General features: G+C 47.1%; 1 protein-coding gene and 1 long non-coding RNA gene across 4 annotated transcripts in view; one reads left to right on the top strand and one right to left on the bottom strand.

Annotated features, from left to right (window-relative positions):
• The window catches only part of SLC44A2 (solute carrier family 44 member 2 (CTL2 blood group)), a 66,966-nt gene that overhangs the window by 46,009 nt on the left and 5,439 nt on the right, over positions 1-15,518 (bottom strand). Inside the window, exon 1 of one of the 3 annotated variants that reach the window (XM_082204802.1) lies at positions 2,454-2,585. The exons of the other annotated variants lie outside the window; for them this stretch is intronic. Coding sequence (XP_082060928.1) covers positions 2,454-2,490 — 37 coding nt within the window. The 5' untranslated portion in view covers positions 2,491-2,585. Of the gene's footprint in view, positions 1-2,453; positions 2,586-15,518 lie in introns of those variants that run through there. 3 annotated transcript variants of the gene reach the window in all.
• On the top strand, positions 2,639-13,319 carry LOC309522184. Its single transcript, XR_014214956.1, has 3 exons — positions 2,639-2,996; positions 5,571-5,616; positions 12,627-13,319. It is a non-coding gene; the product is annotated as an uncharacterized lncRNA (long non-coding RNA).

Genomic DNA, 15,518 nt, shown 5'->3' with positions numbered 1-15,518 from the left:
AAAGAAACACCCCCCAAAAACCAAGACACAGAAGAAAACAATGGCATGGCCCTCCTTCCTTATATCAAGGGCACTACAGACAAAATTAGCAAAATCCTCCATAAACACAATATCAAAACAGCCTTCTGCACCAACCAAAAAATAGCCAATATCCTCAGAAACCCAAAAGACAAAATCCAGCTGGAAAACCAAGGGGTCTATGAAATACCCTGCAAAGTCTGCCCAGCCACGTACATTGGACAAACAAACAGACGAATAAATGCACGTATCGCAGAACACAAGAATGCCGTCAAAAAAGAAGAAAAAACTTCCTCTCTTTTCCAACACATGAAAGAAACAGGACACGAAATTAATTTTGCAGATTCCAAATTGCTCTTTAACATGGAACATCACCACAAGAGAATAATCATGGAAGCCATCGAGATAGAGAAACACCCTCACAACATGAACAAGCGTGACGACACGTCCCGCCTGCCAGACATCTGGAAATTAGCCCTCCCCACAAAAACCGACACCAGAACCAGAGGCACACAGAACGCCGTCACCAATCAACCACACCAGACCCAAACCCAGACCCTCTCCACAGACATATTACAGACTCCATCCAGTAGCCAAACTATAGTGGCACCTCCGGATGCTGCACCCCCCTGCAATCCCTACACAGATCTGGCTGGCACAAGGCACAAAACCATAGCTCGCCCCTATACACGAAGCCAAGCCAGAGCACAACTAAATGCAGCACAGCCATCTTCTCAGAAAAACTCTTCACAAGCTCAAGAGGTCAAGACACGAGAGCTTTAGCAACTAATCTACACTTAATAACCCACCCAGTGATATTCAGAATATCACTCATGAAATCACCCAAGATATCCCTCAAGTAATTAAGGAACAAAAGAAGAAAAGGCACACTAATCTAGGAACTTCCTCTCTGCCCAGAACGTTGGAGGCTATACACCACACCCCTCAACAGTATTTATAGGAACTCAAACACCAGATTCTGCTCTGTTCCAGTAACAAGAAGCCGAAAGCACCAGCCTGAAGATGACGAGTGAGACCTCGTCGAAACGTCGCCCAGACACCCCGACTCTTACACGGGAAGACACCCGAAGACACCAAAACCTGCATTCCTGTACCCGTGAAAATCTACGAAAGCATATATATATATATATATATATACACATACACATACATATACATATATACACACACACACACACACACACATATATATATATATATATATATGCTTTCGTAGATTTTCACGGGTACAGGAATGCAGGTTTTGGTGTCTTCGGGTGTCTTCCCGTGTAAGAGTCGGGGTGTCTGGGCGACGTTTCGACGAGGTCTCACTCGTCATCTTCAGGCTGGTGCTTTCGGCTTCTTGTTACTGGAACAGAGCAGAACAGACACCCCGACTCTTACACGGGAAGACACCCGAAGACACCAAAACCTGCATATATATATATATATATATACACACACACACACACACACACACATATGTATACATACAGTACAGGCCAACAGTTTGTAGTTCTTTAGCCTTGCAGGGACATCCTGGTTCCCTTCCCCATAGCTAACCCCTGGCTGCCCCCTACACATCCCTTCTGCTGGGAGTGCGCAAAGGGAGAGAACAGCGGCGCGTAGTTTTGGAAGCATTCTTTCCGGAACTCGCAAGTTTCTCTGCTTAGACCGGGCGCGCGTTTTCGGCAGGGGAGGCGGCGGCTCGCACACATTCCTCCCCGGCTACTGCGCTCCCCCCGGACTCCCAGAAGGCGCCTGCGTTCCAGAGCAGCTTCGCAGCCCCGCTGGGGATAGCAATCCGGTTTAAGGTTACGCGGAACGGTGCGCCCCGCCGTAAGAGGCGCGCACCCACGCCCGGGAGGACCCGTGGATCAGCGGGAGTAGTATTTTTAGTAAGCCCGTTTCCTAACCTCCACTCCAGAGGCGCAGAAAGAAACTGCACCAGCAAGGACTTAAAACTGCCCGGAGGCGCATCGGGGGCGTCCCTAGCCCAGGAGGAGAGGAAGGGGCTCTTCGCTTCTTCGCGCCCTCCCCACACCCACTGGAATTATTATTATTTATTCGGTAGCTGAACTAGTTCTCCCTCCCCCTGCCCCATTGATTAAACCGACGCGTTTGGCGCCAGCTGCCTCTTTCTGCCCAGAATTTGGACTTGCTCGGTGGCCGGTCTTAGACGGGAGGGACGGCGGTGCGCACTACAACCCGGCTTGCACAAACAGCATCTGGCGCAGCTCGCGCTTTGGGGCACCTCGGGGAGACGCCGCCAAGGCCGAGCTGCCTTGCGCCCCAAGGCCCAGCCCCGCCTCGAGGGTTTGTAGCTTCCCGATGGTGGACGCCGAAGCCCCCATAGCGGGGCTGCGCGTGGCCACCTGCTGCCCCCACTCCCTCCCTCCTCGCAGGGCTCGGGGGTGGCAGCCTGGTGGCCTTACCATGCTTGCCATAGTAACTCTCCTCTTCCCTCGCCATCCCAGCCGAGTTCCCCTCCTGCTCGCTGGCTTGCTTTCCTTCTTTCTCTCCTTCTCACTCTCTCTCTCTCTCTCTCTCTCTCTCCTCCCTCCTTCCCCAGTCAGCTGCTGATCAACCGCCCAATGAGGCGCCTCGGGGGCCGAACTGGCCAAACCTGTAAAATACATTTGGAGGAAAGCAAGAAAGGAAAAAAAAGAGGAGGCACGCCCTTGCCTTGCAAAGAGCCGGCTCGGCCGAGGCTTCTTCATTTGCAAATAAAGTATTCGGAGGCGCCTTTCCACCCACCCCAATCCAGGAACTGTTACAAAAAAGCAGCAGAAGCAGCGGGCCGGAGGGAAGCTGCCTCCGGGAGACCCTCTCCGGATCAAAGACGCCCCGCCCCAAGCCTTTTTGCACAAGGGAGGCGTTGCACGTGCGACTCGCTTCTCCATAACCAACAGGGTTGCTCCCTGTTCACTGAGCTGCCTTAAGTTCAAGACAAGAAAAAGAAAGCCAATCCCGACAAGGTGGGTTGTGGGGGCGGCGGCACTGGGTTGAAATATTTTTCCAGCAACCAAACTCACTGTGTGACCTTCGAGTAGGTAAACTTTCTCAACCAAGTAATTGCCTTGAGCAATCTGGAACAAATAATTATGTCAGGCTAGCAGTCTAAAGAATGCAAGGCTCCCTCTGTTGGGCACCTGATCTTCCCTTCTGCCTCTCTCTTTCTACTTCCAAGCTACACTCACTCACTCACTCACATACTTTGCCCCAGGCCTGGTTCCCACAGCCACCACTCACACACCTACAGCTTCTACCTAACCAGGGGGCCAGGATGCACTAGTATGGCACTAAGCAGGCGCCTTGAGTTCATCACAGTTGCAATGTGTGTAAGGGTTTGTGTAAAAAGGTAAAGGACCCCTGACAGTTAAGTCGAGTTGCTCATCTCGCTTTACAGGCCGAGGGAGCGGCGTTTTTCTGGGTCATGTGGCCAGCATGACTAAGCCACTTCTGGAAACCAGAGCAGCGCATGGAAATGCTGCTTACCTTCCCGCCGGAGAGGTACCTATTTATCTACTTGCACTTTGACGTGCTTTCGAACTGCTAGGTTGGCAGGAGCAGTGACCGAGCAATGGGAGCTCACCCCGTAGTGCTTGACAATTTAAGGAGCAGCAAATCCTGGAAACTGCCGTAAGAACATAAGAAGAGCTTTGCTGGATCAAGCCAGCGGCCCATCTCCTCCAGCAATCACAGTGGCCATTCCAGGAGAAGCCCACAAGCGGGGGATCCAAGCACTACAGTGGTTTCTAGCACAGTGTTTCCCAAACGTTTTTGGGCAACGGCACACCTGTTTACTGAAAAAAAATCTCGCGGCACACCACCATTAAAGCCCCGCCCCATGACGTCAGCACGCAGCGTCACGCCGGGAGGGACGCACAAAAGTGAAAGTTTTTTCCCTCCCCCTTGCCGGGGAACCTCCAAGCTTTGGGCAGGCAGGCAGGCAGAGCTGGGAAGGGGGTTTCCAGGGGACACGGCAGCTCCTCGAAAGGCTTCTCTCAGCTGCGCTCAATCCTCCTCGGAGAGGATTTCCCCTCCGGTCCCATGCCTTCATTTGGGGCATCGCTCTGGCTGCTCCCTCTCCCGCGCCTCTCTCTGGCTCTCCCTCCGCGCAGGCTGAGGGAGGGAGGGAGGTGCGTGTGTGACCCGTCTCTGCTGGGAGACCAAACCCAGCGAGGCAGAGTCGCGCGGAGGCGCCCAGGCAGCGCTGCCGGCTGCGAGGAGGAGCGCCAGGCAGCAGCAGGAGGCGCGGCCTCTCCTCGCCGCCGCCTCTCGCCGCCCGACTCGCCCGCCTCCCTCCAGGCATCTCGCGGCACACGAGGCAACGTCTCACGGCACACTCGTGTGCCGCGGAACACCGGTTGGGAAACACTGTTCTAGCAAGTGGTATACACAGTGTGGATGAAAAAGAGAGTGGCTGGAAACACAGACCTGCCCATTGCTGGCAGCCCACGTTGGGCTTGTTCCTTCATCTTGCTGCATGTCTCCAACCCATGGGCTGCAGCCCACACATAAATGTTCAGCAGCATTTCTCAAACTTGGCCCTCCAGCTGTTGTCGGACTACAACTTCCATCATCCCTACTGGTCCTGCTAGCTAGGGATGATGGGAATTGTAGTCCAGCAACAGCTGGAGGCACAAGTTTGAGAAATAATACACTGATGTACACACACCCTTAGGGGACGCGGGTGGCGCTGTGGTCTAAACCACTGAGCCTCTTGGGCTTGCGGATCAGAAGGTTGGCAGTTAGAATCTCTGCGACAGGGTGAGCGCCCGTTGCTCAGTGCCAGCTCCTGCCAACTTAGAAGTTTGAAAGCACGCCAAACAGTGCTTTCCCGCTCTGGCGGGAAGGTAAACGGCATTTCCATGTGCTGCTCTGGTTTGCCAGAAGTGGCTTGGTCATGCTGGCCACATGACCCAGAAGCTGTACACTGGCTCCCTCGGCCAATAAAGCGAGATGAGCGCCGCAACCCCAGAGTCGGTCACGACTGGACCTAATGGTTAGGGGTCCCTATACCTTTACCTTATTGGAGTTGGAGATGTCATTGGCTTAAGTTGTAAAGCTACCATAAACATACCAGATGAACAGTGCTAGGATGCCTTTTCATGAAATTAACCCAAACCAACAATTAGGACTGGGAAAATCCCATGGACTCAGCATGCTGAGACACTTAGAAATTTGCACTGACACCTAAGAACATCACCCAGGAATCTGAAACACATTCCAGCCCTGCACCTAATAATACTCTTCCACATTTGTTGTGTATGCAACTTCTGAGCATGGTAAACGCTTCTCACATGTTTTGTGTAACCCTTACAACCACACTGTGTGTAAAGGCCAGCATTGCTATCCTTGTTTTGCAGATAGTGGGGACTGGCAGCTGGGAGATAACAGCTTGCTTCAAGCCATCCACTGAGTTTCTGGTAGAAGTGAAAGTTGCCCCAGGCACTTCCAGAACTGTAGCAGTGTGTGTGTGTGTGTGTGTGTGTGTGTGTGTGTGGTGTTCCTCATTAACTAAAGCACATCATTGTCTCTTTCTTCAGGTTGCATGTTCTGCAAATCAGTTACACTCAAGGTCTCTAAAAAAAGGTAAAGATAAAGGACCCCTGGATGGTTAAGTTCAGTCAAAAGTGACTGTGGGGTGCAGTGCTCATCTCTCTTTCAGGCCGAGGGAGCCGGTATTTGTTGGCAGGAGCTGGGACAGAGCAAACCGCCAATCATTGGCAAGCCCAAGAGGCTCGGTGGTTTAGTCCACAGCACCACCCACGTCCCATAAGGTCTCCAGGTCTCCACACCACTGTGAATAGGTGTTATCCTCAAACTGTATGTAAAGGCAACAGCCATGCACTACACAAGGGGTTGATGTGAGCTTTGGGGATAAAAATGAAGTGGCCACCCATCCCATGCCTCTTGGGATAGTTTGAGCCCACCCCTCTCTCTTATTGCATGGACAATGGCAGCAGCAGGGTGGTGGGGGTGTTAAGAATGCCTTGGAAGTTCCTGATGCAACCTACACTACAGCTGACAGGCACAGGGGGGCGGGCTAGAAGTTTCTCCTCTAGTGGAGGAAGGGAATCTGAATCCCCTTCCTCTCTACATTTTGTTGTTGTTGTTTAGTTGTGTCTGACTTTACATGACCCCATGGATCAGAGCATGCCAGGCACTCCTGTCTTCCACTGCCTCCCACAGTACTTATCACAGTTTGCATCACCACTGCTTAGAAAGCACAATCTTATATCTGAAACCTGTTTGGCTGGGCAAAGGGGAGGTGGGATGTCAGCCCTGGGCTTTCTCACAGTTGCAAGGGGACTGCCAGCCCATTATTCTAGAAACAGCCTGAGAAAGTATATCTGCATATTTCTGAAGGCGAGGGTGAAGCGTGTTATCTAATTTTAGATAACCTGTGTCTCAGGTATGAAAACAGGAAGGAAACAGCCATCTTAGGAGGCCTTGGTGCCTGGGGCAGCAATCAAAGCAGCCCACAGTCGGCTGCAATGATGAGATGGCATATGCTACCATGCTGGGAATGTGTTAGCTGATCATTTATTTATGAAACATATGTATCTCTCTGGGGGTAGAACTGTATGGCAGGAAATGCCCAGCCCTCCTGGCCCAAATTCTGTCAACAGCTCTGCTTCTGATTCCTGATTTTGGGGCTGGGGGAGTGCTTTGAGGAGGGGCTGCTCTTGATCAAGGGCTAGGCAACCTGAACCTTGTCTGTAACTTTAAGAACTGTCGCTGGGGCTTGCTTCCTCCCTCCTATTCCTTTCTCCTCACTTGTCATGTCTTTCTGGATTGTGAGCCTGAGGGCAGGGATTGTCTTATTTGACTGTTTTTCCCCCTAATCCACACCTTTCTGGCTAAAGGGCAGGGTATAAATGCCGCAAGTAGGTAAGTAAGTAAATAAATAAATGTCACTTTTATGTAAAATGAAGCACAGAAAGAGGCTAACATGAACAGTAACACCATTAAAACAGCTAAAACTACCAGTGTTGAAGGATTCTATTAATACAAAAGAGCAGCAGGAACTTCTAAGATTCTGAGTTTCCAATAAAAAGGAAAAGCTATAGTAAACCAAAGACTTTCCCATGACATAAAACACAAGGAAGTGACTTTACAGATCCACTTAGGGGAGAGGATTCTAAGGCACAGAAATCTTTCACTGCAGAAAGAGCTTCTCTTTGTGTCCAGAACACGAGTAAAGCCCTGCTCTCTAACCAAAGGGGGCAAGGAGGAATCTTAAGAGAGGACAGCCAGGTAGAACCTTGCGGTACCCACCAAAACTAGGCAACTTCCCCCAGTCCTTAAAAAGAAGGGTTTCCCCATTTAGTTTGAACAACCAACTGCAGCGGCAATGTGCCTCCTTCTTCTTAATGCAAATACCAAGTGCAGGAAAGAAGAGTCAGGACAGGTCAATCTGCAGCACAATTTTCAGCCACTGAAAAAGGAAGTTATTCTGCTATGAAAATGTTCTATTGTCAGAGGACCCAGAGGGCTCAGCTTCATAGGAAGCACCCATCAGCCCAAAGTAAACATTGCTGGGAACTGCTCCCAGTTTCCATTCATCTTGTTTCATAGCCACTTACAGATGAGCCTTTGGATACATTTTCCCAGTCTTTTTCTGACCGTTCCTAATCTGTTGCCTTTTTTCCTTAGCATTATCCCTGACATTTGGTCCTACTGGCTGCAAGCCAACAGGAACTGTAGCCCAAAACATCTGGAGGGCACTAGATTGCTCATTATTATCAATACAGACTGACAGAGGCTATCCAGGGTTTCAGGCAAAAGTATTTTCCTGTCCCACCCGGAGACACCAATGTTTGAGCCTGACACCTCTTGCATGCAGAGAATAAGCTCTACCACTGAGCCACAGCCTTTCTCCTCAGAGAGCCATCAGGACAAGCACTAAGCTATGACGCTTCCCCATATGAATTTTGTGGGCTACAGTTCACATCTTCTGAATATTTTAAAGGGTTTACAGATTCAAATCTGCCTTTTTGGCCCCACAAAGCAACTCAAAACATGTATAAAATACAATTCAAGATACAGTGGTACCTCGGGTTACATACGCTTCAGGTTACATATGCTTCAGGTTACAGACTCCGCTAACCCAGAAATAGTACCTCGGGTTAAGAACTTTGCTTCAGGATGAGAATAGAAATCGTGTGGCGGCGGCGCAGCAGCAGCGGGAGGCCCCATTAGCTAAAGTGGTCTTCAGGTTAAGAACGGACCTCCAAAACGAATTAAGTACTTAACCAGAGGTACCACTGTACAAGATAAAAACCATTTGCAATATCCATCTCCCAGTATAAAATATCATGCTATCTACTTTGCAAGCTTGTGGGTTCATCTGCACTTCCATTTGCCCTGTGCTTTCTAGTCATAGGTCCAAGAGGGTTTTCTCTTGTCCCATCAGTCTTGACCCATCAACCGTCAATCTGCAGAAAACCCAATTGACATTTCCAGCAATCAGCAGTGGGTTTTCCCAGGGAAAGTGATGGAACAAGAAGTCACAGACCAAACAGAAGTGTGGATGAGCCCTGTGAAACCAGCACAAAAATAAAACAATAAAACTCAGCCAAACCTGGAATAACAGCTCCACTTTATATCAAACTATGTGTATTAACAACAGCCTGAACTGCAGACATTATCTCCTGCTAATGCTTATATTCACACTGTGAATAGCTTCTTCTGTTGATTTTTGCTGTTAAAGGCCCAAGAGCAAGCCAGGGCTTTAGTTGATATCCTCTGCCTATCTTTTGATGCCTATCTTTTGGGAATGAGAACATACATGTTTGGGTCTCTACACTCCTGCTGACATCTCCTTTACTGGAGCAGGTGTGGCAGAAGCACTTCCTCAGAGAGCCACAACAACAAGAGTCCCAACCCCACTATCTATTTTTAGGAAGAACAGTTGGTTGCCCATCTCCCCCACCCTAGACTACCCAGGAAGTCAACTGACTTGTGTTGGGGCTGATAGCAACATCCATGAAGTCAACAGATTCATGCATCTTTTATTGTCTGTAAAACGCTACTTGTTAGGTGTCATTTGTGTAGATTGCTTGAACATCAGCAATGCAGAACATGCGCTGAAACTCCCAAGATGGCCAATGGCACCTACTATCCCAACAAAGAATATGGGGTCTTCCTCCAGCTGCAGCTCTGGATCAGATCGTGAAACTACTTGATCGGGACTTCACACAAGTAATGCTGACACCAAACTCTGCATACATTAAGCATAATAGAAACATCGCCACCCGACCCCACCCCCACCCATCTTCCCTCCCCCCACTCCCCCTTTCTTTTTCCTTTCTTTCTTTCTTTCTTTCTTTTTTTTCTTCTCCCCCTAATGCCTCAACAAATGAAATGGATTTGTAAAAATGTTACATGGAAAAAATACACACGAGGCATTACACTTCTGTAAAACAAGAAAATCCTTAATAAATAATAATAAAAAGATCAAAAGAACAAATCTTGTTCTATGCTTTCCCCCTCTTTTTCCCACCCTCCGCCTGAGAAAAAGTCTTCCCAAGAGTCCCAAAGGTATATAAAAGCAAATAACTTTAATTGTAATTATCATTGGTCATTTCTGTAGTGCTTTTTTCCATACAAAGTGCTTCACAGACTTCTCTCATTTACCCAGTTAGGCAAGTCACTATCAGTCCCACTGATTGATTGATTGATTGATTGATTATTTATTTTACCTTTACCTATCAGTCCCACTGTACAAATTGGAGAACTGTGGCCAAGAGGCAGTGGATTACCCAGGGACACTCACCTACAGTTAAGCCATATCTGTAACTGATCTAGATGCAGGACTAAACTGGCTCTTAGTAGCTCTCCTTCTTGGCCAACTCTTTTGTTTAGTTCCATGCACGGCATCAAGTAAGCACAATCGTTTGCTGTTAACTAAGCTCATGCAGAAGGTGGCAGTGTATCCCTAAATAGCAGTTTCTGGAAATGAGGAGGGTGTGCTCAGGTCTTGCTCGCATTTCTGTAAGAGCAGGACGCTGCAGCACTTGTCTTAGGCCTTTGACCTGATACAACAGGGATCTTTTTATGTGCTTAGATGAGGCCTGACTTAATTACCTACAGGGCATAATTTGTTTTTAGAACTGCTGTTCCTTGCTGGCTTTACACACTTAAGATACAAACCCTTATCAAACCATTCTGAGATATTGGCACAAGAGTCCCCATTGAGATAGCAATGGATACCATTGGAAATTCAAACCCCCCGCTGAAACCCCCAATAATCCACTCTCGTCCCAATGTTGTTATTCTTTAAAAATGAGGTTTTGGTACTTGTGGGGGTTGTTGTTGTTGTGGGGGAGTGGGTGGCGCTGTGGTCTAAACCACTGAGCCTCTTGGGCTTGCTAAGTGGAAGGTTGCTGGTTCAAATCCGTGCAACAGAGTGAGCTCCCATTGCTCTGTCCCAACTCCTGCCAGCCTAGCAGTTCAAAAGCACACCAGTGCAAGTAGATAAATAGGTACCGTTGCGGCAGGAAGGTAAACACTGCTTCTGTGTGCTCTGGCACTTGTCACGGTGTCCCACCGCACCAGAAGTGGTTTAGTCATGCTGGGCACATGACCCGGAAAGCTGTCTGTGGACAAACGCCGGCTCCCTCAGCCTGAAAGCGAGATGAGCTCCGCAACCCCCTAGTCACCTTTGACTGGACTTAACCATCCAGGGGTCCTTTACCTTTTTACCTGTTGTTCAGTTGGGGGGGGGCTGTTGGAGTCTTCTTTCAGTCTGTGTTTATTTGTTTTGTCTGAGCATCGCCCACTTTTCTTCTGCAACATAGGTATTTCTGATGCCCACAAGTTTATTAGAGTTCTTCATGCAGCACCAGATTTATTTATTTTTTTAAAAAGAAGGTTGGGAATCCCTGTCTTAAACTGTCAGAGACATATCATGTTCTTGTCTTAAGGCACGATTTGCAGGACTGGGCAGCAGATAGGATAAGCAAGGCCAGAAAGCGGCCAGGGCACAGATGTGGCCCTCCATAAGTCACTGGACTCCAACTCCCATCAAACCCAGGGAATGGCCAATGGCTCCTGGAAACCAAGTGTGTCCACAGCCATCAATGGTAGAATAGTGTGAGGAAAGACAGAAAGCTGCCACAGAATAACCCCCTGCATCTGACCATGTAGCTATGAGCCAGCCCATGACTCACACACACCTGCACCTGCATCTGACCATGTAGCTATGAGCCAGCCCATGACTCACACACACCACTGGCATCCACTAGAAAGAAAAAAATACCGGAAGCGAAGCAACAATGCCAGGAATCAGCAAACTCAGGGGAGGACCTATGAAGAGACCATCTGAGGAAACCAGAGGTTGGTACCATGGAAGACTAGGCGCTACTTCCTTCCTCATTGCCCTGAGCCAGGATATCTGATGGGCCACATCTGCCTCTCTGAGTTTGGACATCCTGTTGCTGCTGAATGGTAACTCCTTTTAAACCAGCTGCACCAGGTTAGCCCTAGCTGTCCTTCACCAAAATTCAACACGCACACCCTGCCTTTCAGCTTCTGTTCTACATCATTGTTGCGGCGCCCCCTGCAGCACCCTCTTGGCTTTGTGCCCAGTCTGGGCGAACCAGCTGCGCTCGCCTAAATCTGCCTCTGTTCCCCAAAATCTCTGCTTAGGCCAGGCTTCCTCAACCTTGGCCCTCCAGATGTTTTTGGCCTACAACTCCCATGATCCCTAGCTAGCAGGACCAGTGGTCAGGGATGATGGGAATTGTAGTCTCAAAACATCTGGAGGGCCAAGGTTGAGGAAGCCTGGCTTAGGCCCTTCCACCGGAGTCCACTTGGATAGTTCCGTCTCCCTTGGTCCTCTCTACCCTGCTCCAATGGGAACTTCAACAAGGCTAGAGAATCCAGTGTTTGACTCTAGGGTCTTGTATGCCAAGATTATTTTATCTGTCTGAGTTACAATCCTTCTGGAAATCCACAAAATGGGCATCCAGACTCGGCCCAGAATCCTGCCTTGCCACTCCTCTTGGCACTGCATGTTCTCACCATGTGGGTCAAGTTGCCCAACAAAGGGATAGCGAAGGCAACAGGTGAGTAGAAGAGAAAGTCAAGGACCACTCCAAGAGGCATTAGCAGCCATGGGAACTGGAGGCAGGGAAGGATGGAGGGGCAAGCTAAATGTGATGGTAGAACCCAGAACCCAGGGTGCATCCCTACAAAGCAGAGAGGGACAAACAAGAAGGCCCATGGCGGGGGAAGCCATGTCCCTCCTCCACTCCACAAATGCTTTTAAGCCTAGGAGGGGATACATCCAGGAATAGTGTCTCACCAAAGAAACACAGCTTGGGGGCGAGTATCAGTTTCCATGGGGAAAGTATGAGTCAGGGGAAATATTGAGCTCCTCCATTCTTACTTGCCAATGCTCTGCCTCAAAGCTCTACCCGCTTTTCCAGCCCTGCTTTGTTGGGAATCAGCAGCCGCCCAACACTGACACACAGGGTGTCCTTTTGGCCCCAAACTGCATGCAGATTCTGTGGCTACGGACAATGCAGCTTGTTGTCTATATGGCACAAGTGAGTGTTGCTCTGTGACATGAAAGCTCTCTCTTTTTTTTAAAGTCCTTGTACTTAGGAGAAGCAGGCACCAGGAGAGAAACTTCAACCAGTCACAAATGATACAAGTGTAAAATCAAACACTTTCAGGAAAACCTGGTAGGTATCAGGTGCACACGAACACACTGCAAATTTCTGTTTTGCTGCTTGCAAACAGAATGCAAATTTCACATGTGCAAATGTCGAAGTTTCAGCTGCTTTCAACATTCCCAAACTCCCCAACCCATCTGGAGGCGGCAGCTTCCTCCTCCTGGGAGGGCATGGCAAGAGCCGTCCCACACAGTTGTCATGAGGCTGACAAAACAGATGAGGAACTAAATGGAAAATGGCTTAGCTAATTAAAAGGAGCAAATGTGCTTCTAGACAGCTTTTAAGGCTTTTATCTTTTATCGGCTGCTCAGCCAGGATCAAAAGACCCGCCAATTGCTTGATGGAGGCCTTTGCTGGTTCCAACAACTACTCCAGGTCTTGCGTGGCACACTCCTTGTGCCAAATCACAGGGAGAAAGCTCTGTAGTCTCACTGAAGGTGTAAGGAAAGAGAAGCAGAGGGTGCAATTCTTGCAGCTGTATGTCAGAGACCTGCAACTAGACCACCTAGATTCTTTTTTCAAAGTTGAAAAGCAATCAATGAGGTGCAGAGCAGGGAGCAGACTAAATTGGACCCATTTCCCTCATCAAAATCTTCCCCTCCTAACCAGTCAGAACTTGCTGTTAGCTTATCTTGAGAGATAACTCTGAGAGGGTGGTTTTGATAGGGAAAACAGCAAGGGGAGGAGTTTAAATGCATCTCTGCTATCCCTATTAATATTTGAAAAGGATTCCAGTGATGGATTCCACTGTCACATCAAGCCCTGTTTTTGCTTTTTATTATTACTTATTGAATTTATATACCACACTATATATATTCAGGGTGGTTCAGGAAGAGCATTGTTCCACCAGACTACCGGTGATGTTAAGAAGCAACAGCTGCTGAAATTCTCCTTTTGAGACAGGGTGGATAAAAATCAATGATTTTTTTATAAACAAATTAAAAACCGGATTTTCTTTATTTGATTCAGATTTTTAAAATAAAATGCTTTTGGAGGAAAAATCTTTCTAAAGATAGTTTTCTATTTAAGTTACATTATGGTCCAAAGGCGCTATCCCCACAACACCTACTCACTATGGGCCCTACAAAAGCAAACAGTCTAATTGGTCAACGTCTAAAAGATATCGAGCATCAGAACAACCTGGCCACTATAAGGAAATTCTGCCCTTGGTATGTTCATTTTCCACCTTTCCGTTTTGATTCTCTGGCCCCTTATCTACACAAACTTATTATCCCAAAATACAGACATGCTTTTACACTTGCAAGACTGGATGTTTTGCCATCTGCGGTACTTGAGGGTCGATTCCAAAAGATCCCGTCTGAGAAAATGTCTTTGTCCCTGTGGAGATGGTAGCACCGAAACAGCGGCACACGTCCTCCTGTCTTGTACTCTCTACAAAGACCTTAGGGCCGAGATCATCACCCCACTCATACTAACCATCCCAGGGCGCTCAACCACTGCCACAATGTCCTGTCTTCTATCAGATCAAAATGAGCAAATAACAGCAAAGGTTGCTTGGTTCATAGCAGGGGCAGTCAGAATAAGGGCCACTAACTGACTGCTGATTCAGGACTATAAATTGTGCTCTTATATCAAATTCCCCTTTCTGCATATACTGTAATGTTTTATTGTTGCTATGGCTATTGGCTAATACTAATAAAGTTTTTGTTTTTTATAATAATATTTATTAAAGTTTCACAAATAATAAAAAATTCCATCATTTAAACATAAAAAACTACAAAAATATAAAAATACAAAAAACAAAACACATAAAAAATTCGCAATAGGAAACAATTAACAAAAGAAGGGGAAAAAGAAGAACAAAAAAGAAAAACCAAAAGAGCAAAACAGGAAATAGATTAGTAATTTCAAATCTTATACTTCCTTCACTAGTTTCTTCTCACACCTCTCATTTTGTATTCCAGTTCAGATATTAAATTCAGCAAATCCTTACCCCCTGGCATTTATCCTCACTCAAGATGTTAACCTGTTATAAATATCAATTTTCCAATTATCAATCCCTATTTACATTTTCTTAGAAATCTTTTTACCAATACCACTTATTTTCCATCAGACGTCATTTTAACCTTCCTTAATTTTACAGTACTTCTGCAAGTAGTCCTTAAATTTTTCCCAGTCTTCCTCCACCGACTCTTCTCCCTGGTCGCAGATTCTGCCAGTCATTTCTGCCAATTCCATATAGTCCTAATATGAATAAAGTTTTTATCTATCTATCTTGTTGCTGTTGCTATAGTCCAAAGGCTATTCATCAGGAAATAAGGATTTGTTTTAAGTTTTCTATGTGTGCTAAAACTCAGTTTTAAGTGTTTTTAAAAAACAGAAACAAAAAACCCGTTGAACCACATCAGTTAACAAACATGGATGCATGTACTGTAATGTTATTGTTTTAGTTAAATAAATTGTTTAAATTGTTACTAATGATTATTTTTCCTTCCAATGAAATACAGCAGAAAAGTTGTCCAAATATAAACAGTTAACTTATTAAACCTCACAATAATTTCATAACTATCTGTCTTATGTATTTCTAATAGTATAACCAAATCAATAATTTTTGATATAACTGTAAAAACTAAATCAAGTCTTACTGACTAGTGTTTTGAATCGTGATTTAAATCGATTTGATTTAAATCAAATCCACCCTGTTTTGAGATCATGAATAAAGGCCCAGTTTAAGGTCCTCTATGGAGCCTGCCAACCTAGTCTCAGAAGAGACAGCACAAGACAAGAGTTTCTGGATGTCTCAGTCTTGTTTCTTTGTTTGCTTGAGGTCAAGAGGCCACTGGGGGA

Source organism: Podarcis vaucheri (assembly GCF_965113315.1).
Source record: "Podarcis vaucheri genome assembly, chromosome: 17".
Taxonomy (NCBI): Eukaryota; Metazoa; Chordata; class Lepidosauria; order Squamata; family Lacertidae; genus Podarcis; species Podarcis vaucheri.
The sequence above is the reverse complement of the archived record's forward strand: the minus strand, read 5'-3'. Positions and strand labels throughout refer to the sequence as shown.